This window comes from Piliocolobus tephrosceles, chromosome 13 (genome assembly GCF_002776525.5).
Source record: "Piliocolobus tephrosceles isolate RC106 chromosome 13, ASM277652v3, whole genome shotgun sequence".
Taxonomy (NCBI): Eukaryota; Metazoa; Chordata; class Mammalia; order Primates; family Cercopithecidae; genus Piliocolobus; species Piliocolobus tephrosceles.
Genome location: NC_045446.1, coordinates 47,183,289 through 47,211,211, shown reverse-complemented (window position 1 = coordinate 47,211,211; position 27,923 = coordinate 47,183,289). Strand labels below are relative to the sequence as shown.

The 27,923-nt window shown below is 38.5% G+C and overlaps 1 protein-coding gene and 1 non-coding gene across 5 annotated transcripts in view; both read right to left on the bottom strand.

The window, feature by feature from the left end:
- PIK3C2A (phosphatidylinositol-4-phosphate 3-kinase catalytic subunit type 2 alpha) overlaps positions 1-27,923 on the bottom strand; it is a 118,090-nt gene that overhangs the window by 18,236 nt on the left and 71,931 nt on the right. For 3 of the 4 annotated variants that reach the window (XM_023230785.2, XM_023230789.3, XM_023230786.2), the window contains 11 exons: positions 26,488-26,610; positions 24,195-24,362; positions 17,261-17,372; positions 16,746-16,891; positions 14,373-14,561; positions 13,499-13,592; positions 12,921-13,015; positions 12,043-12,223; positions 8,569-8,673; positions 6,780-6,872; positions 4,631-4,760 (listed from right to left, as the gene is read on the bottom strand). In XM_023230785.2, the coding sequence (XP_023086553.1) occupies positions 4,631-4,760; positions 6,780-6,872; positions 8,569-8,673; positions 12,043-12,223; positions 12,921-13,015; positions 13,499-13,592; positions 14,373-14,561; positions 16,746-16,891; positions 17,261-17,372; positions 24,195-24,362; positions 26,488-26,610 (1,436 nt within the window). The remainder of the gene's footprint in view (positions 1-4,630; positions 4,761-6,779; positions 6,873-8,568; positions 8,674-12,042; positions 12,224-12,920; positions 13,016-13,498; positions 13,593-14,372; positions 14,562-16,745; positions 16,892-17,260; positions 17,373-24,194; positions 24,363-26,487; positions 26,611-27,923) is intronic. The other variant, XM_023230788.2, reaches the window with a different exon arrangement.
- On the bottom strand, positions 9,859-9,970 carry LOC111555099. The gene has a single exon (XR_002735410.1). It is a non-coding gene; the product is annotated as a U6 spliceosomal RNA (small nuclear RNA).

The following is a 27,923-nucleotide window of genomic DNA, read 5'->3' as shown; positions in this document are numbered from 1 at the left end:
CCAGCACTCTGGGAGGCCGAGGCGGGTGGATCGCTTGAGATCAGGAGTTTGAGACCAGCCTGGCCAACATAGCAAAACCCCACCACTATTAAAAATACAAACATTAACCAGGCATGGTGACACAAACCTGCAGTCCCAGCTACTTGGGAGGCTGATGCATGAGAATTACTTGAACCCAGGAGGCAGAGGTTGCAGCGAGTCAAGATGACACCACTGCACTCCAGCCTGGGCGACAGCAAGACCCTGTCGTCCAAAAAAAAAAAAAAAAAATCAAGTCTGGCCACCAATCAAAATTATTCTTTATTTTCAAAAGTATCTAACATGTAAACATCAATTTTGACTATTTGAGACTCTCTAGTCTGTATATCCATGTACTAATCCCTTATTCTTTATTTTCAAAAGTATCTAACATGTAAACATCAATTTTGACTATTTCAGACTCTCTAATCTATACATCCATGTACTAATCCCCAAAGGAAAACTAGCTGAGATCACAGGTGCCCAACACCATGCCCAGTTAATTTTTGTATTTTTTTTTTTTTAGTTGAGATGGGGTTTCACCATGTTGGCCAGGCTGGTCTTGAACTCCCAACCTTCAGTGATCTGCCTGTCTTGGCTTCCTAAAGTGCTGGGATTACAGGCGTGAGCCACCGTGCCCAGCGAGGAAAACTATTTTAATTACAAACAAGAAGACACTGACCTAGCTGGTCAAGTTACATATAAGATACACACTGTCCCACTTCAGCACAAAAAAATTTCTTTAATCATATATTTGGGCAAGATAAGAATCTTCCAGAATACACTAGCACTTTCAAAGGAAGAACAGATGAAGACTGACCTTGTGATATGATTAAATCTCAAGTATATGTTTTGGCCTCCTAATTGAAATATAAATGCCTGGCTGAACAAATTGTTTTTTATTTTCTCTCTGACTCCTTTAAAACAAGTATCTGCTGGGTGCGGTGGCTTATGCCTGTAATCCCAGCACTTTGGGAGGCTGAGGCAGGTGGATCATGAGGTCAGGAGACCCACACCATCCTGGCTAATACAGTGAAACCCCAACTCTACTAAAAGTACAAAAAATTAGCCGGGCATGGTGGCAGGCGCCTGTAGTCCCACCTACTCAGGAGGCTGAGGCAGGAGAATGGCGTGAACCCAGGAGGCAGAGCTTGCAGTGAGCTGAGATGACGCCACTGCACTCCAGCCTGGGCAACAGTACAAGGCTCCGTCTCAAAAAATAAAAAAAAAAAGCAAACAAGTATCAAACAAATAAATTATGTGATATTTACACAAAAGAAAACAGTAAGGGAGGAATTATGTGCTTTGATAGAAAGATCTCAAAAATAATGTTAAAGACAAAATCCAGATGGAGAACTGTACTTTTGCGTTTGAAAAGAAAGATGGTTGTGCATATTAGAATATACACAAAACATTTCCAGAAGGCTACACAAGTAGTTATATCGTGGAAAGAAGGTGCCTAGAGTTGAGGATGAAGGTATGAGAGAAAATAAACACTTTTCAATTTATTCTGTTATACACTACCTGGATATTCTACTATATGCAAATATTATTTATACAATTAAAAAATTAATTGATATATTTTTAAAATGAAGGAGATGCATTTGTGTTAAAATAAAATACATGAAAAGAGAACTCTGCTTTGGACAAAGGATTGTAGGAAACAGAAGTTGACCAAGGCTGCCAGGGTACCCGGATAGAAAGTATGTGGGGCCAGATTCTAATTCTAGTAGTCTAGTAACATATGGCAGAATGAATTCACCTGGTTCCTTTTTTTCTGGTTGTTTTCTGAGACAGAGTCTCACTCTGTTTTCCAGGCTGGAGTGCAGTGGCGCCACCTGGGCTCACTGCAACCTCTGCCTCCCAGGTTCAAGTGATTCTCGTGCCTTAGCCTCCCAGCAGCCAGGACTACAGACGTGCACCACCACGCCTGGCTAATTTATTGTATTTTTAGTAGAGGTGGGGTTTCACCATGTTGGCTAGGCTGGTCTCAAACTTACGGCCTCAAGGGATCCACCTGCCTCGGCCTCCCAAAGTGCTGGGATTACAGGCGTGAGCCACTGTGCCCGGCCTCTGCTATGTGAATTCTAAAAGAGCTGTAACACTCAAAAATCAGGTTTTAAAACGAACTCAACAAATAGGAAAGTAGTGTATCAAATACAACAAAGTTAATAGCTAACATCCTACACATGGTTCTAAGATACAAAAATGTACAAGTACATAGCTGGGCACAGTGGTGCATGCCTACATTCCCTGCTACTTGGGAGGCTGAGGTGGTAGGACTGCTTGAGCCTAGTTCGAGGCCGGCCTGGACAACATAGTGAGACCCCTGTCTTTATGAAAAAATTTAAAAAATTAGCTGGGTGTGGTGGCATGTCACAGGTGCATGCCATCATATCCAGCTAATTTTGGGAGGCTGAGGCAAGTGGATTTCTTGAGCCCAGGAGTTTGAGGCTGCAGTGAGCTATGATCACACCACTGCACTCCAGCCTGGGTGACAGACAGAGTAAGATCCCATCTCTGAAAAAAGAAAGAAAAGAAAAAGAAAATGTACAAGTTACAGGATGGCCAAGACATGGCTTAGCAGGAGCTGGTACGATGATGACTTACTAATTTTATTTATGAATAGTTTCACATGTGTGACACTATGGTCACCCTTTTGTATTCTACAAAATCCAGGTGCCATTCTTAGAGACAACAGATTACCTGAATCATTTGCAAGGAGAAAAATAAGGTGATAAGGTAATGTAATCTTTCATAAATGGCTGAAGAATTGGGAATTCAGAATCTGAGGCCACAATACTGTTAAGGGTGAAGAAGGATTTAACTTAATTATATGATAGTCTCTGAACAGAACTGTAACCAATGGGTAAAAGACATCAGGACTCAGTCCCCATTGATCACCTGAATATGAAAAAGAAATCTATAGCTATCAGGGCTGCACAGGATAGAATGAACTGCCTTGAAATGCAGTGAATTCCCCTTCATTATAGGCATTTAAGCATACGTTGAATGGCAAATATTGGAAGGATGATTATCTTTCAGGTGACTTCCTAGTGTCTATGCATAGAATTTGTGAAGTGTTTCTCATTTCCACCAACAGCAGATGGTCTTTCCTTTAAAACCTGACAGTATTGCCTTTACAACTTTTAGAACTTTCAGCTTATTAAAGCATACTTTGATTACTTGTATGTATTATTGCTTCCTTCTAAAATATAAGTACCACATATTCTTACCATTTTATATATGGTAAACAACAAACATTTGTTGAATAAGAATAATGATGGCTGCCAATAATGATGGCATATCAGATATTAGGATGTTTTACATTCATTATTTCAAAATGGTTCAATAAATAATAAGATAGAAATCTGTTATTAGTAGAAAAGAACTTTGTATGATTTTATTTTACAAAAATAAAATCAAAGTTGATTTAACTTAGATAAGGCCTTATTTATCTATTTGGTTTTGAGACAAGGTCTCACTGTGTTACCTGGGTTGGAGTGCAGTAGCATGATTATGGTTCACTGAAGCCTTAACCTCCCAGGCTCAAGTAATCCTTTCACCCCATCCTCCAGAGTAGCTGAGACTATTTATTTCTTTTTGTAGAGACAGATCTCCCTGTGTTGCCCAGGCTGGTCTCAAACTCCTAGACTCAAGTGATCCTCCTGCCCTTGGCCTCCTAAAATGCTGGGATTACAGGTAAGAACCACTGCATCCAGAGATATGGCATTATTTTTAAGTTTAAAAGCTAAAGATCATAAAATCCTCACTGGGTCAATTAATGGACACCTCTGACTACTGCAAAGCATTTATTTAGGCTACACTAAGTTTAAAAAAAATTTTTTTTAATTTATTTTGAGATAGAGTCTTACTCTGTCACCGAGGCTGGAGTACAGTGACACAATCTCGGCTCACTGCAGTCTCCGCCTCCCATGTTCAAGCTATTCTCCCATCTCAGCCTCCCGAGCAGCTGGGATTACAGGGGTACGCCACCACACCTGGCTAATTTTTGCATTTTTAGTAGAAATAGGATTTCATCATGTTGCCCAGGCTGGTTTCGAACTCCTGGCCTCATGTGATCCACCCACCTCGGCCTCCCAAAGTGCTGGGATTACAGGCATGAGTCACTATGCTCAGCCACTAAGTTATTTTTTTTTTTGAGACGGAGTCTTGCTCTGTCGCCCAGGCTGGCATGCAGTGGCCGGATCTCAGCTCACTGCAAGCTCCGCCTCCCGGGTTTACGCCATTCTCCTGCCTCAGCCTCCCGAGTTGCTGGGACTACAGGCGCCCGCCACCTCGCCCGGCTAGTTTTTTGTATTTTTAGTAGAGACGGGGTTTCACGGTGTTAGCCAGGATGGTCTCGATCTCCTGACCTCGTGATCCACCCGTCTCGGCCTCCCAAAGTGCTGGGATTACAGGCTTGAGCCACCGCGCCCGGCCATATTTTTAAAAGAAACTTAATTATGAGCAACAATCAATAAAGTAACACTGGATTAAAATAAGAAACAACTGATACCAGGGTATCTGCATCAGAACCTTTAGGGGAGGTACACGTTAAGCTAAGTTCAAGGAAAAAAATAAGACATCAAGACATAGCTAATAAACTTACCTCGATCTCTGCCAGTTGAGAGACATTTGAAAATTACCATCCTCAGATCTAGTCCTTCTTTAAGCCAGATCTTATCCATAATCTTTATCATCTGTAAAGCTAACATATCTTGCCGAAGATCTTCACCAACCTTGATATCAAGGAAACAAAACAAAACTTGTACATCTCCAAAAGACTTAACAGATTATATACTATGAAAGCTGTAATCCCAGCACTTTGGGAGGCCAAAGTGGGCAGACCACCTGAGGTCAGGAGTTCGAGATCAGCCTGGCCGACGCGATGGAAACTCCGCCTCTACTAAAAACACAAAACTTAGGTGGGCATGGTTGCACACACCGATGAGATGAACAGAACTGCCTTTTTACCCTTCTGCAGCATTCTAGGGAAAGATACTTAACCTCTTCATATCTCAGTTCCCTGAACGGTATACTTTAAAAGTTTCAGTTTTATGGTATGTGAATTATACTCAATTATTTATTTATTTGTTTATTTATTTTATTTATTTATTTATTTATTGAGACTGAGTCTTGCTCTTTCACCCAGGCTGGAGTGCAGAGGGGTGATCTCGGCTCACTGCAACCTCCGCCTCCTAGGTTCAAGTGATTCTCCTGCCTCAGCCTCCTGAGTAGCTGGGATTATAGGTGCCTGCCACCATGCCTGGCTAATTTTTGTATTTTTAGTAGAGATGGGATTTCACAATGTTGGCCAGGCTGGTCTCGAACTTCTGACCTCAGGTGATCTGCCCACCTCGGCCTCCTAAAGTGCTGGGATTATAGGCGTGAACCACTGCACCTGGCCTATATTCAGTTTTCTAAAAAGGCAACATGGAGAATCTGTGGGATAATGAAATGCTTTATATTTTGACTGTATCAATGCCAATATCCTGATTGTGATACTGCACTACAGTTATACAAGATGTTACTATGAGGAAGAGTACACAGGATTCCTCTGTACAGTTTGTTACAATTGCCTATGAATCTATAATTATCTCAAAATGAAAAGTTTACTTAAAAAAATTAACCCTCCCAAAATGAATTACTTTTTAACTAAAACCTGAACAAGTTTTCATTTTCTTTTTTAAACTGGATAAAATAATTTAAAAACACATAATAATGAATACATTCTGAGACTAGCCAAGAAAATTATGGAAAAGAATAAGGAGAATTTGCCTTAAAAATATTAAAACTTGGTTGGGCGCGGTGGCTAATGCCTGTAATCCCAGCACTTTGGGAGGCCGAGGCGGACAGATCACCTGAGGTCAGGAGTTCGAGACCAGCCTGGCCAACATGGTGAAACCTCGTCTGTACTGAAAATACAAAAAATTAGTTGGATGTGATGGCACATGTCTGTAATCTCAGCTACTTGGGAGGCTGAAGCAGGAGAATTGCATGAACTCGGGAGGTGAAGGTTGTGGTGAGCTGAGATTGCGCCATTGCACTCTAGCCTGGGCAGTAAGAGCAAACTCCATCTCAAAAAAAATAAATAAATAAATTTAAAAAATAAAACTTAACACATACAATTCTTGTATTCAAAACAGATGTTACTGGTTTAGAAAAAGGCACCTACATCGATAAAACAAAATATAGAGTTCAAAACCAGATCTGAGTACAAAGGAATTTATTATATATATCAAAGGTGGTTCAGTAGAAGCAATCTTCATGAACGTCCACATGTCCAACTCACTGAATTAACTAAAATTCTTCGTCCTTTCTTCAAACTATACAAATCATGATCAAAACACGTAAAATTTTTGGCTGGGCACGATGGCTCACACCTGTAATTCCAGCACTCTGGGAGGCTGAGGTGGGTGGATCACCTGAGGTCAGGAGTTTGAGACCAGCCTGGCCAACATGGTGAAACCCCGTCTCTACTAAAATATACAAAAATTAGCCGGGCATGGTGGCAGGTGCCTGTAATCTCAGCTACTTGGGAGGCTGAGGCAGGAGAATCACTTGAACCCAGGATGTGCAGTAAACCAAGATTGCGCCACTTCACTCCAGCCTGAGTGTCAGAGCAAGACTGTGTAAAAATAAATAAATAAAAGAATTTTAAAATATATTAAATAAAATCACCTTTGCAATTTTAGGAAAGCAATTTGATAAAAAAACTTCTAAATTGCCATTAAAAAATAGTAACATTATTTACTCACCTTAAACATGACATTAATTTCTTCTCCCATAGGGTCAGCATTCACCATTGTGACTTTTAGGGGGACAGCATTAGAACTGAAGAAGGAACACGACTGCAAATACAACATGTTAAGCATTAGAAAGATAAATAAAAATGGATTTAGTTTTTTTTTTGTCCTACGCATTTCCCCTTTCACTTCTTCCTTTGTGTCTTCTTTTTAGGTTTATTTTTTATTTTTATTTCTGTTAGAGACAGCGTTTTGCTTTGTTACCCAGGCTGGAATGCAGTGATGCAACCATAGCTTCCCGCAACCTCTAACTCCTGGGCTCAAGCTATCCTCCTGCCTCAGCCTCCTGAGTAGATGGGACTACAGGCCCAGCTAAACACTTCTTCCTTTGAATTGCAGCAAATGAAGTAACACATGAGAATTGCTTTTTCATTTTATTTATTTTTTTGAGATAGAGTTTGCTCTTGCTGCCTGGACTGGAGTGCAGTGGTGCAATCTCAGCTCACTGCCTCCCAGGTTCAAGGTCGAACCTCTGCCTCCCGGCTTCAAGCAATTCTTCTGCCTCAGCCTCCCGAGTAGCTGGGATTACAGGTGCCCGCCACTACGCCCAGCTAATTTAGAATTGCTTTTCTAGACTCTCTGGAAGATAGCAAATATGTAAAAATACTTTTTGAAACTTAAACATAGCATATCTGACTAAAACATCTTCTCGCTAGGCAGAGAAGCAAAAACTTGAGACACAAACTTTTAAAGTTTGTCTTAATCCATCAACAGAACACAACATCTTGTGATATCCTTTTCCTTCTTCTAAATCACTGTGATCTTAGATGAGACCTCCATTCTTCTGTTTATGGTACTATTTTAATTAATTAGCCATGGAAGTATTCATAAAAACTAAAAATTTTATTAGCAATGATCAAATCTTACTTTTAAAATGAAACTGACTAAAAAGCTAATTTAAGACAGTGAGACTGGCCGGGCATGGTGGCTCATGCCTGTAATCCCAGCACTTTGGAGGCCAAGGCCGGTGGATCACCTAAGGTCAGGAGTTCAAGACCAGCCTGGCCAACATGGCAAAAATCCGTCTCTACTAAACATACAAAAATTAGCCAGGCATGGTGGCAGGTACCTGTAACCCCAGCTACTCGGGAGGCTGGGGCAGCAGAATTGTTTGAACCTGGGAGGCGGAGGTTGCAGTGAGCCGAGATCGCGCCATTGCATTCCAGCCTGGGTGACACAGCAAGACTCTGTCTCAATAAAATAAAAAGGCCAGGCATGGTGGCTCACGCCTGTAATCTCAGCCCTTTGGGAGGCCAAGGCAGGCGAATCACGAGGTCAAGAAAGTGAACCCTCGTCTCTACTAAAAATACAAAAATTAGCTGGGCATGGTGGCGTGTGCCTGTGGTCCCAGCTACTCAGGAGGCTGAGGCAGAAGAATTGCTTGAACCCGGGAGGTGGAGGTTGCAGTGAGCCGAGATCGCACTAGTGCACTCCAGCTTGGGCAACAGAGTGAGACATTGTCTCAACAACAACAACAACAACAACAAAAAGACGGTGAGACCAATTTAAAAAAATGAAGCCCAAGGCAGTAAATAATTTTATACAATTTTTTTTTTTTTTTTAGGAATGGTGGTTAGGTAAAAAATATGCTAAGATAAATCTGGATCCTAATCACAACCATCCATGCTTATAACCAACCTATGCAGGTTTTACCTTCGTCTGCCTTAAGCATACCTGCCCATTTGCCTTCTTCCTATTATTTTCAAATGTAATATGAACTTTTAAGTATTGTATGTGTCACCTTAATATTTAATTCTTTTGCCACTAGACTTGGCTTGAGAGGGAGACGGCATTTATTTTTCTGAAAAAAGGACTGTACTCGTTCCATACTTCTTTGGAGAACAACCTATAGAAAGAGATGTGATACTGTAAGTACATAATGCAAATAAAGATCTATTTTTCAGACAAGTTATGCTGTGGATACAATTCATAAAATGCCCAGTTGTCAAATAGTCAAAAAAAGGTTGTTACTAAAGAGAGTTAATTTTTACTATAAAACTAGAATGGCCAAAGGCTATAAATACAGCGAGCAAAGGTACATTTGGCCAACCAATGTATACAAAAATGTTAAAGCTCACTAATAGTCAAAGAAATAGAAACCAAACAAAAATGAGCGCAATTTTTCACCTATCAAATGAAAATTTAAAACAACATCCTGTGTTAGAAAACGATTTCATAATTTATTGGTAGGGAGAGAGGTGTACACAGGTGTAGCTTCTTTTGTAGAGCAATGTAACAACTATTATAACTAAAAATATATGTTGCTCTTGACTCAGCTATTTCACCTGTAGGAATTTTCTGAAAGAAATACTAGCAAAGAAGTAAAAATGTACACACCAACCAAAGTTCATTGCAGTATTGTTTAGTAAAGAGAAAATAGGTAAACAATGTATATAGAGGTAATAGTTTATAATTAAGATTGTATGTAATACTTCCCCAAATTAATCTATAGTTCTTATCAAAATTCTAGCTGCCTTTTTGCAGCAATGGATACATGGTTCCTAAAATTAATATGAAATTGCAAGTGTCCCCTGAATAGCCAAAATAATAATGAAAAAGAACAAAGTAGGAGGACTCGCATTGTCCAATTTCAAAACTTACTGTAAAACTATGGTAATTAAAAAAAGTATAGGCTGGGTGGATGGCTCACACCTGTAATCCTAGGACTTTGGGAGGCCAAAACAGGAGGACTGCTTGAACCCAGGAGTTCAAGACCAACCTGGACAACATGGCAAAACCCTGTCCCTACAAGAAAAAAAAAAAAAAAAAAAAGCCAGGCAAACACCTGTGATCCCAGCTACTTGGGAGGCTGAAGCAGGAAAATTACTTGAGCCCAGGAGGTTGAGGCTGTCGTGAATAGTGATCACACCACTGCACTCCAGCCTGGGCAACAGAGACCTTGTCTCAAGGAAAAAGGGAAAAAAAAAAAAACAAAACCAAATATAGCATATGGATAGACATATAGATGAATGAAATAGAATTGAGAGTCTAGAAATAAACCCATATACGTGGTCAACTTTTTTTTTTATTTAAAAAATTTTAATAGAACACTTCATGAATTTACATGTAATCCTTGTGTAGAGGCCATGCTAATCTTCTCTGTATCATTCCAATTTTAGTGTATGTATTGCCAAAGCAAGCACAGGGTCAACTGATTTTTGACATGTATGCCAGAACCATTCAAGAGGAAGGAGGGAGGCCGGGCGTGGTGGCTCAAGCCTGTAATCCCAGCACTTTGGGAGGCCGAGACGGGCGGATCACGAGGTCAGGAGATCGAGACCATCCTGGTTAACACGGTGAAACCCCGTCTCTACTAAAAAAATACAAAAAAACTAGCCGGGCGAGGTGGCAGGCACCTGTAGTCCCAGCTACACGGGAGGCTGAGGCAGGAGAATGGCGTAAACCTGGGAGGCGGAGCTTGCAGTGAGCTGAGATCCGGCCACTGCCCTCCAGCCCGGGCGACAGAAGCAAGACTCTGTCTCAAAAAAAAAAAAAAAGAGGAAGGAGGGGGTCTCTTTAACAAATGGTGCTAAGACAACTGGATAACCTCATTCAAAAGAATAAAGTTGGGCCTCTACTTCATACCACATAACAAAATTAACTCAAAATGGATCAAAGACCTAACCATAAGAGCTAAAACTAGAAAAGCTTAGAAAAAAACACAGGTGAACATCTTTATGGCATTAGATTTGATGATGGATTCTTAGATATGACACTAAAACCATGAGCCACAAAAGAAAAAAACAGATAAAATGGACTTCATCAAAGTTAAACATTTCTGTATTAATATATTAAAGGACACTATTAAGGAAGTAAAAAGACAACTGCAGAATGAAAAAAAATTTGCAAATAGCGTATGTGATAAAGGTCTAGTATCCGAAATATATAAATAACTCTTACAACTCAACAACAAAAAGACAGTCTAATTTAAAATGGACAAAGGACTCTGAATAGAAATTTCTCCAAAGAAGAAATACAAATGGCCAACAAACATATGAGAATGTGCTCAATATCATTAGTCACTAGGGAACTTCAAATCAAAACCACAATGAAACACTGCTTCACACCCACTAGAATGGCTATAATCAAAAACCAGGAAAAAAAATAATGTTGGTGAGAATGTGGTGAAACTGGAACCCTTCTATATTGTTGGCAGGAATGTAAAATGATATAGCTGCTACAGACAATAATTCTAATGATTCTCCAAAAAATTAAGTAGAGAACTACCATATGACCTAGCTATGCCATTCTTAAGTGAAAACAGTTGTTTAAACAAAAATTTATACATGAATATTCATAGCAGTATTATTCTTTTTTTTTTTTTTTTGAGACGGAGTTTTGCTCTGTTGCCCAGGCTGGAGTGCAGTGGCACGATCTCGGCTCACTGCAAGCTCCGCCTCCCGGGTTCACGCCATTCTCCTGCCTCAGTCTCCTGAGTAGCTGGGACTACAGGTGACAGCCACCATGCCTGGCTAATTTTTTGTATTTTTAGTAGAGATGGGGTTTCACCTTGTTAACCTTGTTAGGATGGTCTCGATCTCCTGACCTCGTGATCTGCCTGCCTGGGCCTCCCAAAGTGCCTGGATTACAGGCGTGAGCCACCGCGCCCAGCCAGCAGTATTATTATTAATAGTCAAAAAGTGGAAACAACCCAAATGTCCACCAACTGATGAATGTTTAAACAAAATGTGGTATATCCACACAATGGAGTATTATTCAACCAAAAACGGCATGCAGTGAACATGCTGGAACATAGATGAACTCTGAAAACTTTATGCTAAGTGAAAGAAACTAGATAGAAAAGGCCATGAAGTGTCCAGAATATTCATATAGAAGTATAGACGTATCCATATTGACAGAAAACAGTTTAGCAGCTGGGAGGGGAAAATGGGGACATGCTTTCTTTCTGGTGTGATGAAAATACTGTGGACTTTGATAATGAAGGTAAAAGAATTCAAGAAAACAATTTTCATCAGAAAGGAATAAATAAGCATGGAAATAAATAAGCATGGGAAAATCATTGATTTTAATAGGTTGTGAAATATGTTCCTATATATTTTAAACAATCTTTGAATTTATCTGCCCCAAACAGCATGGGTATAGTTAGAGTTCTACTGGGAGTCTACCAATAAAGAGTAGCAACTTAATCAGTCAGCACCATAAAGATCCTTCCTTTAACATCGACACATTTGTATTACCTTTTATGGGTACATACCTGTCTGGCTGATCCACTTGCCTGCCTTACTTTTTCTGCTACTCCTCCTAAAAGCTGTACAAGTTTCGTCTGTTTTAGAAGTTCTTCTCTAAGTCGTTTTCCTCCTACTGACAGGAGAGCACCCAAAACATGTTCGTATCGGGTACTAAACTGTACATCATGCAGGGCATCTTTGAGAAGCCTAATACAGCAAAATATTTATGTTAGTCATTCTAAGAACTAGGTGAACCTCTTGGAAAAATAAATTCAATTTTTTTTTTTTTTTTTTTTTTTTTTGAGACCAGGTCTGGCTCTGCTGCCCAGTGGTATGATCTTGCCTCACTGCAACCTCCACCTCCCAGGCTCAAGCAATCCTCCCACCTCAGCATCCCAACTAGCTGGGACTACAGGCACACACCACCATGTTCGGCTAATTTTTTTGTATGTTTGGTAAGGATGAGGTTTCACCATGTTGCTCAGGCTGATCTCAATCTCCTGAGATCAAGCGATCCACTAGCTTCAGCCTCCCAAAGTGCTGGGATTATAGGCATGAGCCATCACGCTTGGCCTCAATTTTTGATAACCAGAAATTTATTTTAAGCTACATAAGCAAGTCAAAACCCATTCATTATTATAGGGCTATAAGATACCAAATTTTTGCAATGAGGGTTTTCAAATTTTTTTTTTTGAGACCAGGTCTGGCTCTGCTGCCCAGTGGTATGATCAAATTTTGACCAAATTTTGCATTAGAGGGTAAATTTAGCTCCTTTAAATATAATAACTTCAATAAAATATCTGGTATCCACAATAAGTAGTGTGGCATGCCATTTAGACTTACAGAGTATGGCATTTCTATAAATTCTAGGAATGGAAATACGGTAATAGAATTTAAATCTTACCAATATAAACTGTGTGCTATCTGGATATTTCCCAATGCCCTGGACAGAAGGAATTGCACTAATGGACTATTCAAGTAAATTTCATATTTCAAAGCCTACACGTAAAAGAAAACAAGAATTATTAGTGGTCCGTCCCCATGTTAAAGTGTTCCAATAAAACTATCAAAAGAGAAACTATATAAAGCAAGTATTACTCTTACTCATGAAAGACGACACTTATAAAAATTAGATAGATGAATTAACCTATGCCAAACGAATAAATCAAGCACAAAAGTATAGAATAACATTCATTAGGTATGTTGAACTCACCAGTAAAGAAAAATCAAGGAAAAGCTCAAGTCTGGTTTGTTCTAAAAAGTCTGAAAACTAAAAATACAGGTACCTGTATACAATATTCAAATGGGGCAGATGACAATAGTGGGAAAAAATTCACACTAAATCCAAATGCAATGCCCCTCAATGTTCCCACACTACAAAACTACTTTTAACCTAAACAGAAGGGGGATCCCTTAGCAAGTTCCCATCAAAAACTAGAGTGAAAGTATAAAGGGAGGTAATCTAGTAAAAAAAAAACTCACTTGTACAAACTGTGGAAGAAGATCTGTTAGCTCATCATCACTAATAGCCTCAATCCAGGTCACAGCTAGGGATCTTACTTCCTGATCAGCAAATCTAGAAGATTACCATAAAACCAAGATTGGACAGTGATTTCTTTCCAGTGAAGCTCTGTTTCCTGAAAACACAATCTCAATCTGGTCCTGACAAAGAACACTAAGATATCTCTTTTATTCAAAAGCAATGTATGTCTTCTTTTTGTAAGAAGACAATCTTATTGTGCTATACAGATTCAATTTAGGGATTATTTAGGAGTCTTTTTTTGTGGGGGGACGGAGTCTCGCTCTGTCGCCCAGGCTGGAGTGCAGTGGTGCAATCTCAGCTCACTGCAAGCTCCGCCTCCCGGGTTTACGCCATTCTCCTGCCTCAGCCTCCCAAGAGTAGCTGGGACTACAGGCACCCACCACCATGCCGGGCTAATTTTTTCTATTTTTTAGTAGAAATGGGGTTTCACTGTGTTAGCCAGGATGGTCTCGATCTCCTGACCTTGTGATCCGCCTGCCTCGGCCTCCCAAAGTCCTGGGATTACAGGCATCAGCCTCCGAGCCTGGCCCATTTAGGAATCTTAAGTTTACAAAAATTAATTTTGGCCCACATCATAAAAATATAAATTATTCAAAATGTACAACCTAACCTTTTCTTTAGGCTAGTTTTAAAGGACATGAAATGCTTTACTGACAACTTCAATGCAGAAGATATGTTTGTATAAATATACATTTACACATTTGCATTATATTGAATTGCTTTCATGTTAAAAGGAAAGGAAATACTTCTGGCAACATACCTTACTGGAAAAACTGACAATAAAACAAGAGCAAATAAATGTATTTGACTTACTTTGAATCAAGAAGTTCCAATGCAATTAGTGGGTACAATGGAGGCCACTGGTGAAGTAATGAGTAAGTTTTGGCAAGATTAACCCACTTCCAGTTTGGGGCACTTGCTAATATTTTAGGAAGACAATTTGGGTGTTTGAAGCAATAATAACGTTTCTCCCATAAAAAAGCTTTATCTTCTTTAGAAAGTCTGCATATATAATAGAATTAAATTATTTCTCAGTGATAGCATAATGATATAATCTCAATGATTAAAAATATAAAGAAGAAATTTATTTATTTGGGACAGCTACTTCTTCGTAAAATCATTAATACTAATTTGGAATAGAAAAATGCAATGTACGGCAAATGCCAGTAATTAATGCTAATCTGGGAACTGAAAGAAATGACTATGTCTTGATAAAAGAGCCTTAGTTACGAAAATGAAGGATAATTCAGTATAATAAAAATTTATTGAGCTCTAATGAGATGCCAGGCACTAGAAATCAGGCTGAAAGAGCAGATCCCACCCTAAGAGACAGCAAGGATTTCATCCATTTTGTACAAATAAAATCAAATGCTATGAAAAAAAAAAATACTACTATAAAATTGTGGAACATATTCATACAGTTCAACTGAGAAATATTCAAAATGAAAAGGACTTGAAGATCCTAATTGCTTTAAGCTTAATCACAAATGTTTACGTGAATGAAATGTTTCACTAGTTTACTATCCATCCATATGTGTGTGTGTATATATATATATTCATTTCATGTGGAGTAATGAAAAAATTCAAGTACTGAAAAAGGTACATAGTGAAATTTCTTTCCTTCTAATTCCCCTCCCAAGAGGCAAACACCTAAGCTAGTATGATCTTCCAGAGATAGTTTATGCATACAAAGGCACACATGTGGATATATATAGATCCTCTTTTTTCCTTTATTTTCATGGTAATAACACTATATACATGATTCTACTCCTGGTTTTCTTCAGCTAACCTATTTTAAACATTAGTACATACAGCTATAATCTCATTTTTATTTATTTATTTTTATTTTATTTATTTTTGAGATGGAGTCTCACTCTGTCACCCAAGTTGGAGTGCAGTGGCACGATCTCGGCTCACTGCAACCTCTGCCTCCCAGGTTCAAGAGATTCTCCTGCCTCAGCCTCCCAAGTAGCTGGGATTATAGGTGTGTGCCACCATCTCAGCCTCCCAAAGTGCTGGGATTACAGGCGTCAGCCACCACGTTCAGTCTATAATCTCATTTTTAATAGTTACATGGTTCTGTACCAGATAAATGTGTCTTAATTTAATCCCTATTGATGGACATTTCCAATCAATTTTTCTTTCTTTTTTTTTTGAGACAGGTGTTCTCTGTTGCCCAGGCTGGAGTGCAGTGATGAGATCATGGATCACTGCAGCCTCGACCTCCTGTGCTCAAGCAATTCTCCCACCTCAGCCTCCTGAGTAGCTGGGACTACAGATGCACAACACTGTGCCTGGCTACTTTTAATTTTTTTGTAGAGACAGGGTCTCACTATATTGTCAGGGTTGGTCTCCAACTCCTAGGCTCAGGCAATCCTCCCATCTCAGCCTCCCAAAGTGTCAAGAGTACAGGCATGGGCCACCACGCCCAGTCTCCAAACAGTTTTTCAATAATCCAAATAAATACTGCAGTGAATATTCTTGTCTCCATAAGAAAATATAAAAGAGTTTTATATAACTGGAAATGACATTGCTGGGTCACAGAATATACACATTATAACCTTGTAGATTTTGCCAAATTGCTCTCCAAAGGAGATGTAGCTTTTTGTACTTCTGCAAATGTATAATTCCCATTTTATATATCCTTATCAACACTTTTAACAAGGTATTTTAATGTTTGCCACTCTGATGTGTTAGATGGTATCCTGAATTAATTTATATTTCCTTGATTACTGAGAAATTGAACATCTTTTCAGATGGTTTAAAAGCACTGTATTTTTCTAAAAAAACTGCTTGTTCATACTTAGTCTCCTTGACTACTGAGTTGTTGGTTTTAATCTTATTAACAAGAAGTTCTTTACGGTTAAAAAAACTCTTGATATTTATTGTAAATATAGTTGCCAGTCTATTGTTTGCTTTTTGTTTAAGTAAAAAGGTTTGACTTGACAAATTTCTAAACTTTTATGCAGTTATATAGTCTTTTTATATAATTTTAAAAATAAGTTAAATACTAGCTGGCCCTCAAGACAAAAATTTTGTAGATTATTGAAAAAAAGTAAATAGAAAACTTTCCACACCAAGAAAGCTGATAAATCATGAACAGAATCAGGATATTTAATGTAAGCCTTAACTTGACTTTTACATTATAGGAGATACTTAGCACAAAACAGAATAAACAGAGCATACCCAAGTGATGAGTCTTTATGAAGAATATCAAGAAGTTTCCCTTTTATATCATTCTCTAGTGTTTCTAAGTTATGTTGCTGTATAATGCTTCTGTCAACTTGAGGAGTTGTATAAATTACATCAAATGCAGGAGAAGGAAAATCAACCTTTAAAATTTAACAGAAATTGATCAAATTACAGTCTACATATTTGCCACATTAACCTCTTTGTCTTTAAGACAATAGATTTTTTCTTAGCAATCAGGGTGTATTTACATTGAATATTAAATTAATGCTTCTTGTTGCAACTGATTACCGTTGTTGGTAATTCTCAATAGCACATACATATTTCCTGGGATGGGTACAGTGCATGTTTTACTGCTTCTCAGAAATATTGACATTAAAATAGAAGATAGATCCTGAGATTAAAACAAGATCAGTTAGGTTTCTTTAACAACCCAAGTCATGGTATACGCACACACATTTTATGAAGAAATTTCAATTTACACCTCTCTACATGTCAAGAAGTACCATTACCTGTAGCACTATTCTTTCCATGACATATCCTTTTTTGGTAACTGTTCCAGGAACAGAATTTGTATGTGATGAAGTCCAAAGGTATAGAAGTTTAGTTCCACATGTTAAAAACCTTCATAGATGTAAAAAGAATAATGTGATTTTCATTTTAAAAATTAATTCAAAATTCACAACACATGTAATGAATTTGAAAAGTTAGTATTAGATCAACTAAATAAAAAGGATATCTTTAAGAACATATCAGAAGGATTCACTCTCCACATTGTACTGAAACTTTTTAGGTGTAGGGTAAATGTACTGAAGTGTAGGGTGAGAACAAAGAGAGGGACAATTAAAGGACATTATCTTGGGGAAAATGGTGTTGAGGACAGAACACAAAAAAAGTAAGGACTCAGAAAACAACTTCTATAAATAGGAAGGTTAAGAATAGTCTTTGAAGATTTTCTACAAAGAAATATATCATCAAGGTGGTGGTCTGGATTACAGAACTGCTTGCTGACTTTAATCATTAGATCAAAAATACATGCCAAAGAAAACAAAACAACAAAACAAGTTTTTTTTTGTTTTGTTTTGAGACAGGGTCTTGCTGTCACCCAGGCTGGAGTGTAGTAGCACAACTATGGCTCAGTGCAGCCTTGACCTCCCTGGGCTCAGATGATTCTTCCACCGCAGCCTCCCAAGTAGCTAGGACTACAGGCACATGCCACCATGCTCAGCTAATGCTTGTTTTTTTGTTTTTTGTTTTTTGTTTTTTGTAGAGAAAGGGTTTCACCATGTTGCCCAAGCTCATCTTGAACTCCTAAGGCTCATGTGATCTGCCTGCCCCAGCCTCCCAAAGTTCCGGGATTATAGGCATGAACCACCACACCTGGCTAGATATGAGAAGTTTTATCTGTTTCTAGACTAGGGGTCTGCCAACTTTTTCTATAAAGAACCAGAGAGTAAATATTTTGGGCTTTGTGGACCAGTCTCTGCTGCAAGACTAAATTCTGCTGTTGTAGTTCAAATTTGCCATGAACAACACATAAATGTATATGCATGCTATGCTCTAACAAACTGTATTTGTATCTATAAAAAGAAGCAATGGGCTCAAGTATGCTGACCCCTGCCCTAGACTACTAATTTATGGCCTACTCAATCAAAACATTCTTTCAAAGATATTGACATATCTTTACACAGATGAAATTTCTGAAAAACAACATAAGATATACAAAAGCAGAAAACTATAAGTTTGTCAAATATTTGTTCATTTTATTCAAACAGCAAGTATCTTTACCAAAACTAGACTCCAGTTTTAAGATTTTCTCTTGACAAACAGGCTTTGAATCTTGGATACATTGTAATCCGTCTCATATATATGGGGACAGGGTCTCACTCTGCCGCCCTGCTTGGAATGCAGTGGTGTGATCACAGCTCACTGCAGCCTCGAACTCCTGAGCTGCTGGAATTACGGGTGTGAGCCACCGCACCGGGCTATAGTCCGTTATGTCTAAGAACCACCCTTACTTCCAACTAGACTTAAGGCAAATCCTGATATTATTTCATCTATAAATACTGTTACATATCGCTAAAAAATAAAGTTTCCTGTAGCAAGTACAATACCATTATCCCTCCTAAAAGAATTAACAATAATTACTTTTTTTTCTTTCTTTCTTTCTTTTTTTTTTTGAGACAGAGTCTCGCTCTGTCGCCCAGGCTGGAGTGCAGTGGCGGGATCGCAGCTCACTGCAAGCTCCGCCTCCCGGGTTTACGCCATTCTCCTGCCTCAGCCTCCCGAGTAGCTGGGACTACAGGCGTGCACCACCTCGCCCGGCTAGTTTTTTGCATTTTTTAGTAGAGACGGGGTTTCACCGTGTTCGCCAGGATGGTCTTGATCTCCTGACCTCGTGATCCGCCTGTCTTGGCCTCCCAAAGTGCTGGGATTACAGGCTTGAGCCACCGCGCCCGGCTAATAATAATTACTTAAGACCATAAAATACCTAGTCACTATTCAAATTTCCCTGATTGCCCCATAAATGATGTTTTTAAAAAAGTTGATTTGCTTAAAACAAGATCCAAGCAAGGCCTAACACTTGCATTTGGATGTATCTTTTTTTTTTTTTTTTTGAGATGGAGTCTTGCTCTGTTGCCCAGAGTGGAGTGCAGTGGCACGATACATTTGGACGTCTTTTTAAACATCTTTTAATTCAGGGTCAGCAAACTCCAACCTGCCTTTACAAAGTTTATTTATAGCCACGTGTAAACTGGCCTTTACACCTGGCTTTGTAAGTAAACTTTTACCAGACACAGCCATGCTCATTACTTTATGTACTGTCTATGACTGCTTTTGCATTTGTGACAGAGTCTATAAGGTCTGCAAAGCCTAAACTACTTTTAACTGGCACCCTTTGCAGAAAAAGTTCGTTAACTCTTGTTTGGTCTCCTTCTCTTTTTTTCTCCACCTTGCTATTTATTTGTTGATGATACCAGGCCTCTTGTTCTATAGAATTTTCCATATCCTGAATTTTGCTGATTATACTCCTCCGGTGTCATTTAACATGTCCTTCTGTATTTTTCACACAGAAGAAGTTAGACCTAGAGGCCTGATTTGATTCAGATTTAATTCTTTGGCAAGAATACTTACTATTTCACAGTTGGTATTGTATACCACTTCTTATTCTATCAAATTAAAAGGTACACATTGTTTGTGTTCTCTCTCTGTGATGTTACTATTGATCAGTTTAGTTCAAGTGCTATCAGTTTAAGCCATCAATTATGAAGTTGCAAAAAAACTATTTAATGGTTTTAGGAAGGCATTTTCACAGACTGTAAGGTTTTAAAACAAAAAAGGTGGTACTGATGATCACTGCTTAGATCAATAGTTCTCAATTGGGAGTGATTTTCCTTCCAGCAGACATTTGGTAATTTGCAAATAATTTTGGTTGTAAACTGAGGGGGACAACTGGCATTTAGTGGGTAGAATCTAGGGATGCCGCTAAACATCCTGCAATGCACAGAACAGTCTTCCACAACAAAAAATTATTTGGCCTGAAATATATTGCCGAGATTGAGAAACCCTAGCCAAAATCTATTATTTCAGCATGGGTTGCAAAATTATAATATTCTAATTCTACCATTCCTTCTGCATCTATTATCTAAAGATTTTCTCTCTTTTTTTATTTTTTGAGATGGAGTCTTGCTCTGTCGCCCAGGCTGGAGTGTAGTGGCGCAATCCTGGCTCACTGCAACCTCTGTCTCCTGGGTTCAAGCGATTCTCCCATCTCAGCCTCCCAAGTAGCTGGGACTACAGTCACGAGCCACCATACCTGGCTAACATTTTTGTATTTTTAGTAGAGACAGGATTTCGCCATATTGGCCAGAGTTGTCTGAAACTCCCGCCTCGGCTTCCCAAAGTGTTGGGATTACAGGCCTGAGCCACCATAACGGGCTAAAGATTTTCTATAAAAAAAAAGTTGTCTTATCAATTACTGCTAGGCGCGGTGGCTCACGCCTGTAATCCCAGCACTTGGGAGGCTGAGGAAGGTGGATCACTAGAGGCTAGGAGTTTGTGACCAACCTGGCCAACATGGCAAAACCCTGTCTCTACCCAAAATACAAAAATCAGCCAGGTGTGATAGCACACACTTGTAATCTCAGTTACTCTGGAGGCTGAGGCATGAGAATCACTTGAACCCAGGAGGCAGATGTTGCAGTGAGCCGAGATCATGCCACTGCACTCCAGCCTGAGTGACAGAGTGAGACTCCATCTCAAAAAACAAAAACAAAAACAAAAAAAACTTCGCCACATAAATTATTTGGTAACCGTCAGAAATAACTGTAAAGCAAAGACAGGTTAACTGCTTAATTCTGTTTATGTGCCAGTTTTCAAAAAATTAGTTAAGAACTACTTTGTGCTGGACATGGTAGCTCACGCCTATAATCTGGGACTGGATGGTCGGAAGATCGATCACTTGAGGCCAGGAGTTTGAGACCAGTCTGGGCAACATAGTGAGACTCCATCTCAAAAAAAAAAAAAAAAAGAAAAGAAAAGGTTTTTAAAAAAGAACTCATTTGTTATTAAGGCTGCATGAAATGCCTTTGAGTCATTTGGCTTCAATAATAGTGACCATTAATAAGATTTTACCTTCAACGGAAATTATTTCATAAAGAATTTCAAGACTGGGATTACTAATCATTATAACACAGTGGTTAACTCAACTATATTATACACTTTGTTTCTCTACATGACACTTTGTTTCTCAACATGTACTAATGTAGAGAAACATGTACTAATGTAGAGAAACAAAGTATAATCATCATCATCATCATCTCTCTTAATCATCTTCTCTCTTAATTTCTGAGTATTCCTTGAATGCGAAGTCCTAACATTACCTAGGTTGCCTGCACTACTTGGCAGTCTCAAGCTTAATACAATCTATTCACTATTTTAACAGCAGAGTGTTGGATGCAAACTATTTAAATGTCTAGCAGAAGTCAACTGCCCTTTGCTTGACAGTCTCCTGAATTATGAAAGAATATTATATCATTTATCTAACAAAACCATTTATTACTAGACAATAAAAGTGGCAAAATGTAGATAGTTCTCTAATTATGCAAAGACTCCTGGTGCTTTCAAGAGCAGGAAGGTTTTCAGAATTTAATGCTGAAATTATATTTAACTTTCACATAACTGCTCTCTGACACTAATTTATCAGACAGTGGAGAACACAATTCTTCACAGTATTATCAGCATATTCTATTTTAGAGTAGTAATGTACTATATTTAGCAAAAGGTTCCTAATACACACCATTAATAGTAATCCCTTCAACTGCCTTTCTTTAGCCTTTGGTAGTTCAAAATTATGTCAGGTATTAAAATCTGAACCCACCAAAATGTAGAGAACAAAAAATCTTACACTGCCTCCTCAAATATGGGGGAAGTTATTAAAAGAAAGAAAAATATTTTTTAAATAAATGTGTGTTTTTTTTTCTTTTGGAGACGGAGTCTCGCTCTGTCACACAGGCTGGAGTCCAGGGGCACAGTCTTGACTCACAGCAACTTCTGCCTCCCAGGCTCAAGCTATTCTCTTGACTCAGCATCCCAAGTAGCCGGGATTACAGACGTGCGCCACCACACCAGGCTAATTTTTGTATTTTTAGTAGAGATGGGGTTTCCCCATGTTGGCCAGGCTGGTCCCAAACTCCTGACCTCAAGTGATCCACCCACCTCAGCCTCCCAAAATGCTGGGATTACAGGTGTGAGCCACTGTGCCCAGCCAATAAATGTTATTTTTAAGCACATGTGAAAATAATATTTCCAGAACAAATTTGTAAAGTCAGTGTTTTGAACATCCTATTATTGTCAACAGATGATTACTGGCAAATCAAATGGGGTATTTGCCATTTAAGAAGAAAAAGTATTAGATTAGCAGAAATTTTCTTTCTCAGTATTTGTTTTATCTTAAGTTAAATAGATCTATTATTAAACCTTTTCCCAAACTGTCCCTTGGAACACAAGGTTTCAAAAGATATATTCTAGAACAACAAAAAAGTGTCATGGTATCAACTAAGTTTGAATATGTTAATATAGGGTAATAGTTAAGAATGTAGACCCTGTAGCTAAATTGCCTGGTTCAAGTCCCAATTCTACCACATGTTAGCTAAGTGCCCTGGGGAAAGTCACTTAATCTCTGTACTTTGATATCCCCCCCTGTAAAAAGGGATAAAAACACCACTTATTTCATAGAGCAGTTGTGAGAAATACAAGGATACCTGTGTAGCACTCAGATGAATATAAGTGTTTGCTATTATAGTAAATATACTGTCATAAGACCCAGTTAAATAGGCTTCTTGACTACAAAGTTTTAGGGATGCTTTTTTCTCCTTTTTTTAAAATTTTTCTTTTAGAACTTTAGAGGTTTTTTTTTTGTTTTTTTGTTTTTTTTTTTGCAGTGGGAGGGGCTCACTGAAACCTCTGCCTTTGGGTTCAAGTGATTCTTATGCCTCAGCCTACAGAGTAGCTGGGATTACAGGGGTGTGCCTCTAGGCCCAGCTAGCTAATTTTTATATTTTTGGCAGAGATGGGATTTCACCATGTTGGCCAGGCTGGTCTCAAACTCCTGAACTCAAGTGATCTGCCTACCTTGGACTCCCAAATTGCTGGGGTTACAAGCATAAGCCATGGAGCCCTGCCTAGAGATGCTTTAATATGCCAGTGTGCATCATCTATTCTCCAGAATGCACCCATGTGCTGAATGTAACATATCCCAAACTTACCCATTTTTTTTTTTCCTTTGGAAAACTCTTGATCATCTCATGAAACATTATTCCTTACAATATCATTAAAATATTCAGCTAAAAGGCCAGATAGATTATACTATCCCAGTGGCTACTAACAGACACCAAGCTCAAAAGAAATTCCTTTACCCCTAAAGATAAGGGAAAGAATCCCTAATAGGGTTTTGCATACTTGTGGGATGTATGGCAATTAAAGACTAGGGACATTTGGCAGTAAGGGATAGATTAGTAAAGAGAATTAAGGAAGGGAATAATGTACACCTGTAGATTCTCTGAAACTGGAGAAGAATAGGAAAGAAATGGGAAAAGGGAAAACCAAGTCTTGGGTTAATATCAACGGAATTTATAAGACTGTGGTATTATGTCAACAATATAGTACTTTATATAAATGACAGTCATTGGCTGCTGCTTTTCTCCATGGAACAGTGAGTGGCAAACAAAGCTGTGCATACCTAGTCAGATATGTTCAGACTATAGCAGATTAACTTTTATTTCCTCTAATCCGTGTCTCTGAACTGACCTCCTTTTATCACATTAGAAAAACTGAAGAGGCTCATTCACTCATCTATGTTCCTCCCCTCACCTCCTTGTCATCTAGCCAATTCTGATGTGCAGATGTGTCCACAGTGACTCATCATTACAACTCAGTAATACTTACCGTTTAAAGTCAAAAAGAGGTAAAGAAACTTTGCCCAAAGCTTCTGGTCCCTTTCTCTGCTTATTAGAATCAGGGGAACTTCCACTGCTCTGATTTAAAATTCCAAAAAGAGTAAGGTGAAGAAGTGATTCTAATGGCAATTGTGATATCTGGATGGGAAAAATGATTCTATGGGGGGAAAAATGTATTAATAGAACAAATTAGACTGAATGTGAAATTTAACACTTTAATGAGACTGACAATTTTAGGTATTGTATTTAACCTTTCAAATAATCTTTATTTTGGTATTTTTATTTTATTTTATTGAGACGGCATTTTTGCTCTGTTGCCTAGACTGGAGTGCAACGGCACGATCTTGGCTCACGGCAACCTCTGCCTCCTGGGTTCAAGTGATCTCCTGCCTCCGACTCTTGAGTAGCTGGGATTATAGGCACCCACCACTACGCCTGGCTAATTTTTGTATTTTTAGTAGAGATGGGGTTTCACCATGTTGGCCAGGCTGGTCTCAAACTCCTGACCTCAGGTCATCCACTCGGCCTCCCAAAGTACTAGGATTACAGGTGTGAGCCACCACACCAGCCTCAAATAATCTTTAATACTGAGTAAACTTTAGCTAAATAGAAGTCTGGCTAACTTGTCCTATTAAAAATTTTAAATAAATTTTATTAACAGTATAAAATTTCAAAATATAACATTTCTTTCTTTAAAGACTTGCAAATGCCTTTGAGATTTCATGTTAATTTCCAGGCAAAATAATATTAGTCATTTTTATTTCCTTTTGGAAAAACCAGATGAATGTTTATGAGAATTTCTGTTTTGGGATGTAAGAATGCACACAAACATATATAATAAGTATATACACAAATAGCTTTCCTTCCTCCTTCCTTTCCTCCCTCTCTTCCTTCCTATGAAAAAAAAAGTATATACACCAACAGACATATGTTTACCAATGCATTATTTTTTTTAAGTCTGAAAGAACACTTGAAGTCAAGAGCAGGCACTCTGAGATAGCAAATGTTGAAAACAGAGTGACACTTTCTACTTATACGCATTTTTGTGTTACTTGATTGCTTTCACAGACATGTATTATTTTATAATATAAAAGAAAATATGACAATAGGAAAACATTTAATAAACGTGGAACAAATAGTAAAAAGTTCTGCAACTGTCTATCTGCCTAAATAATGAGAGTTCCCTTAGTTTAAAAACACTATTTTAGGCTGGGCACGGTGGCTCACACCTGTAATCCCAGCACTTTAGGAGGCCAAGGTGGGCGGATCACCTGAGGTCAGGAGTTCAAGACTAGCCTGGCCAACATGGCAAAACCCCTTCTCTACTAAAAATACAAAAAAATGAGCCAGGGATTGTGGCATACACCTGTAATCTCAGCTACTTGGAAGGCTGAGGCAGGAGAATCACTTGAACCTGGGAAGCTGAGGTTACAGTGGGCTGATATCACGCCACTGAACTCCAGCCTGGGCGACAGAGTAAGACTCCATCTCAAAAAGAAAAAAAAAAAGAAAAACACTATTTAAAAAATATAAATAGTACAAAACATCATCTTGTACATGGATTTAAGATAATTTTTTTCGGCTGAACGCGGTGGCTCACATCTGTAATCCCTGTACTTTGGGGGGCCGTGGTGGGTGGATCACCTGAGGTCAGGAGTTCAACACCAGCCTGGCCAACATGGTGAAACCCCACCTCTACTAAAAATACAAAAAATTAGCTGGGCATGGTGGTGCATGCCTGTAATCCCAGCTACTCAGCAGGCTTAGACAGGAGAATTGCTTGAACCTGGGAGGCAGAGCTTGCAGTGAGCTGAGATTGCGCCACTGCATTCTAGCCTGGGCAACAAGGGCAAAACTCGTCTCAAAAAAAAATAAATAAACAAATAAAAATAACTTTTTTGGTTAAGTGTTGATTAATCTAAGAGCCAGAATTGTTATATAGTGTTACAGAATAAATACTGAAGCAATGCTATAAAAATACTGTCTTTCTAGAAATTTCATTCCTTTCTATAACTTTCCTTCCTTTCTATAACTATAAATTTATATCTTTAACTTGACAAAGTCTAAAAAGAATGATATGTTTTTGCAATTTAATAATATGAAGGCTTAAAAGGATATTTCATATTTTTTAATGAGAATTTCAGTCTGTTCTACAAAATCATATCTAGAAGAGTTCTTAAGACATAAGTAAAGTTAAAGAATTTCAATGAAAATTACAATAAAAATTAAAGTTAGGATAACAGGGCACACCGAAAGAATAAAAAGCCAGAAATTTCACTTACAGTTCATCCCATTTAATAAGATAGAAGAAATTCTTGTAAGTGCCAACCTTCTTTGATTGAATAGGTTTAAAAAGATCCTTTCCATTGTGAGACAGTGAACATATCAAGTAGTATTTTTCATAACTGAGAAAAGAAAGTTTAACTTGATTTCTATCTTGACAATACAAATTAGTTAACTAATACAAATACATTAGCAGTTCTTCCTCCAAAGAGACTAATATCTGAAATAATCTGGTCACCTTTCATTTGAATTTTTAGAAATCCATCTGAAATTCAACCACTGCAAATTCTATGAAAATAGAAAAGAGGTTTGGTAAAGGGGATAAAAAGGGGCATGTATGTTCCTAGGTCCCAGTTTAAAGCATGGTCATAATAACACCAGCTGGATAATTTAATTTTGCGCCCAGTTAGTTATTAGCTTCAGATTTTAGTTGAACGACACTGAATAATGTATTTATTCATTTCTAGCTAGAAAGAGTACAAACATTACCCTCCCTTGGTGCATTTTCCTTTGCTAAGCTACTGAAATAGAGTCAGCTAAGCATGTGCCTGACTTACGTTGAGCCAATCTTCCTAGCCTATTGGGAGTCTTCCATTTATGGGGACAGATGCTATTGTATTCTCTCATTAGATTGCAGTGACTCAGCCACTAATTGCCAAGTACACACCTGGTTGGATACAGTCAGGTAATCTTGTAAAGCATGAGTCTTAGATTCAATAAAATTGTATTCTACTTAATCTAACTTACTGCTAGCCTTACATGTTAACCACTTTGTTCATATATACAATTTATTTATCATTCTAAATTTATTTCAAATCAAATTTTATTGGTTCACACAATACCCCTAAGCTAACTACTTGGTTATTTTTCTCAACTTTATTCCATTTACTCCTATTTACGTCAGCATTTTATTCACTTACTTTCTATCTTTATCACTGTTTTCTGTATTGTCTTCTACCGGGTATTTGTTCACCTCATTAGTGTCCCTATGTATATTTGTGCGTGTCTATGTACAAATGTGTGTGTGTGTCTGTGCGCCTATGGAGAATGTGGAGATTATTATCCCTGTAATGAAATACCTTCAGATACCGTCAATATCCTTTTTTTTTTTTTTTTGAGACGAAGTCTCACTCTGTCGCCCAGGCTGGAGTGCAGTAGCCTGGTCTCAGCTCACTGCAAGCTCCGCCTCCCGGGTTCACGCCATTCTCCTGTCTCAGCCTCCCGAGTAGCTGGGACTACAGGCGCCCGCTACCTCGCCCGGCTAATTTTTTGTATTTTTTAGTAGAGACGGGGTTTCACCGTGTTAGCCAGGATGGTCTCGATCTCCTGACCTCGTGATCCGCCCGTCTTGGCCTCCCAAAGTGCTGGGATTACAGGCTTGAGCCACCGCGCCCGGCCCGATATCCATTTAAATGCAAGTTCCAGAAGAGTACAG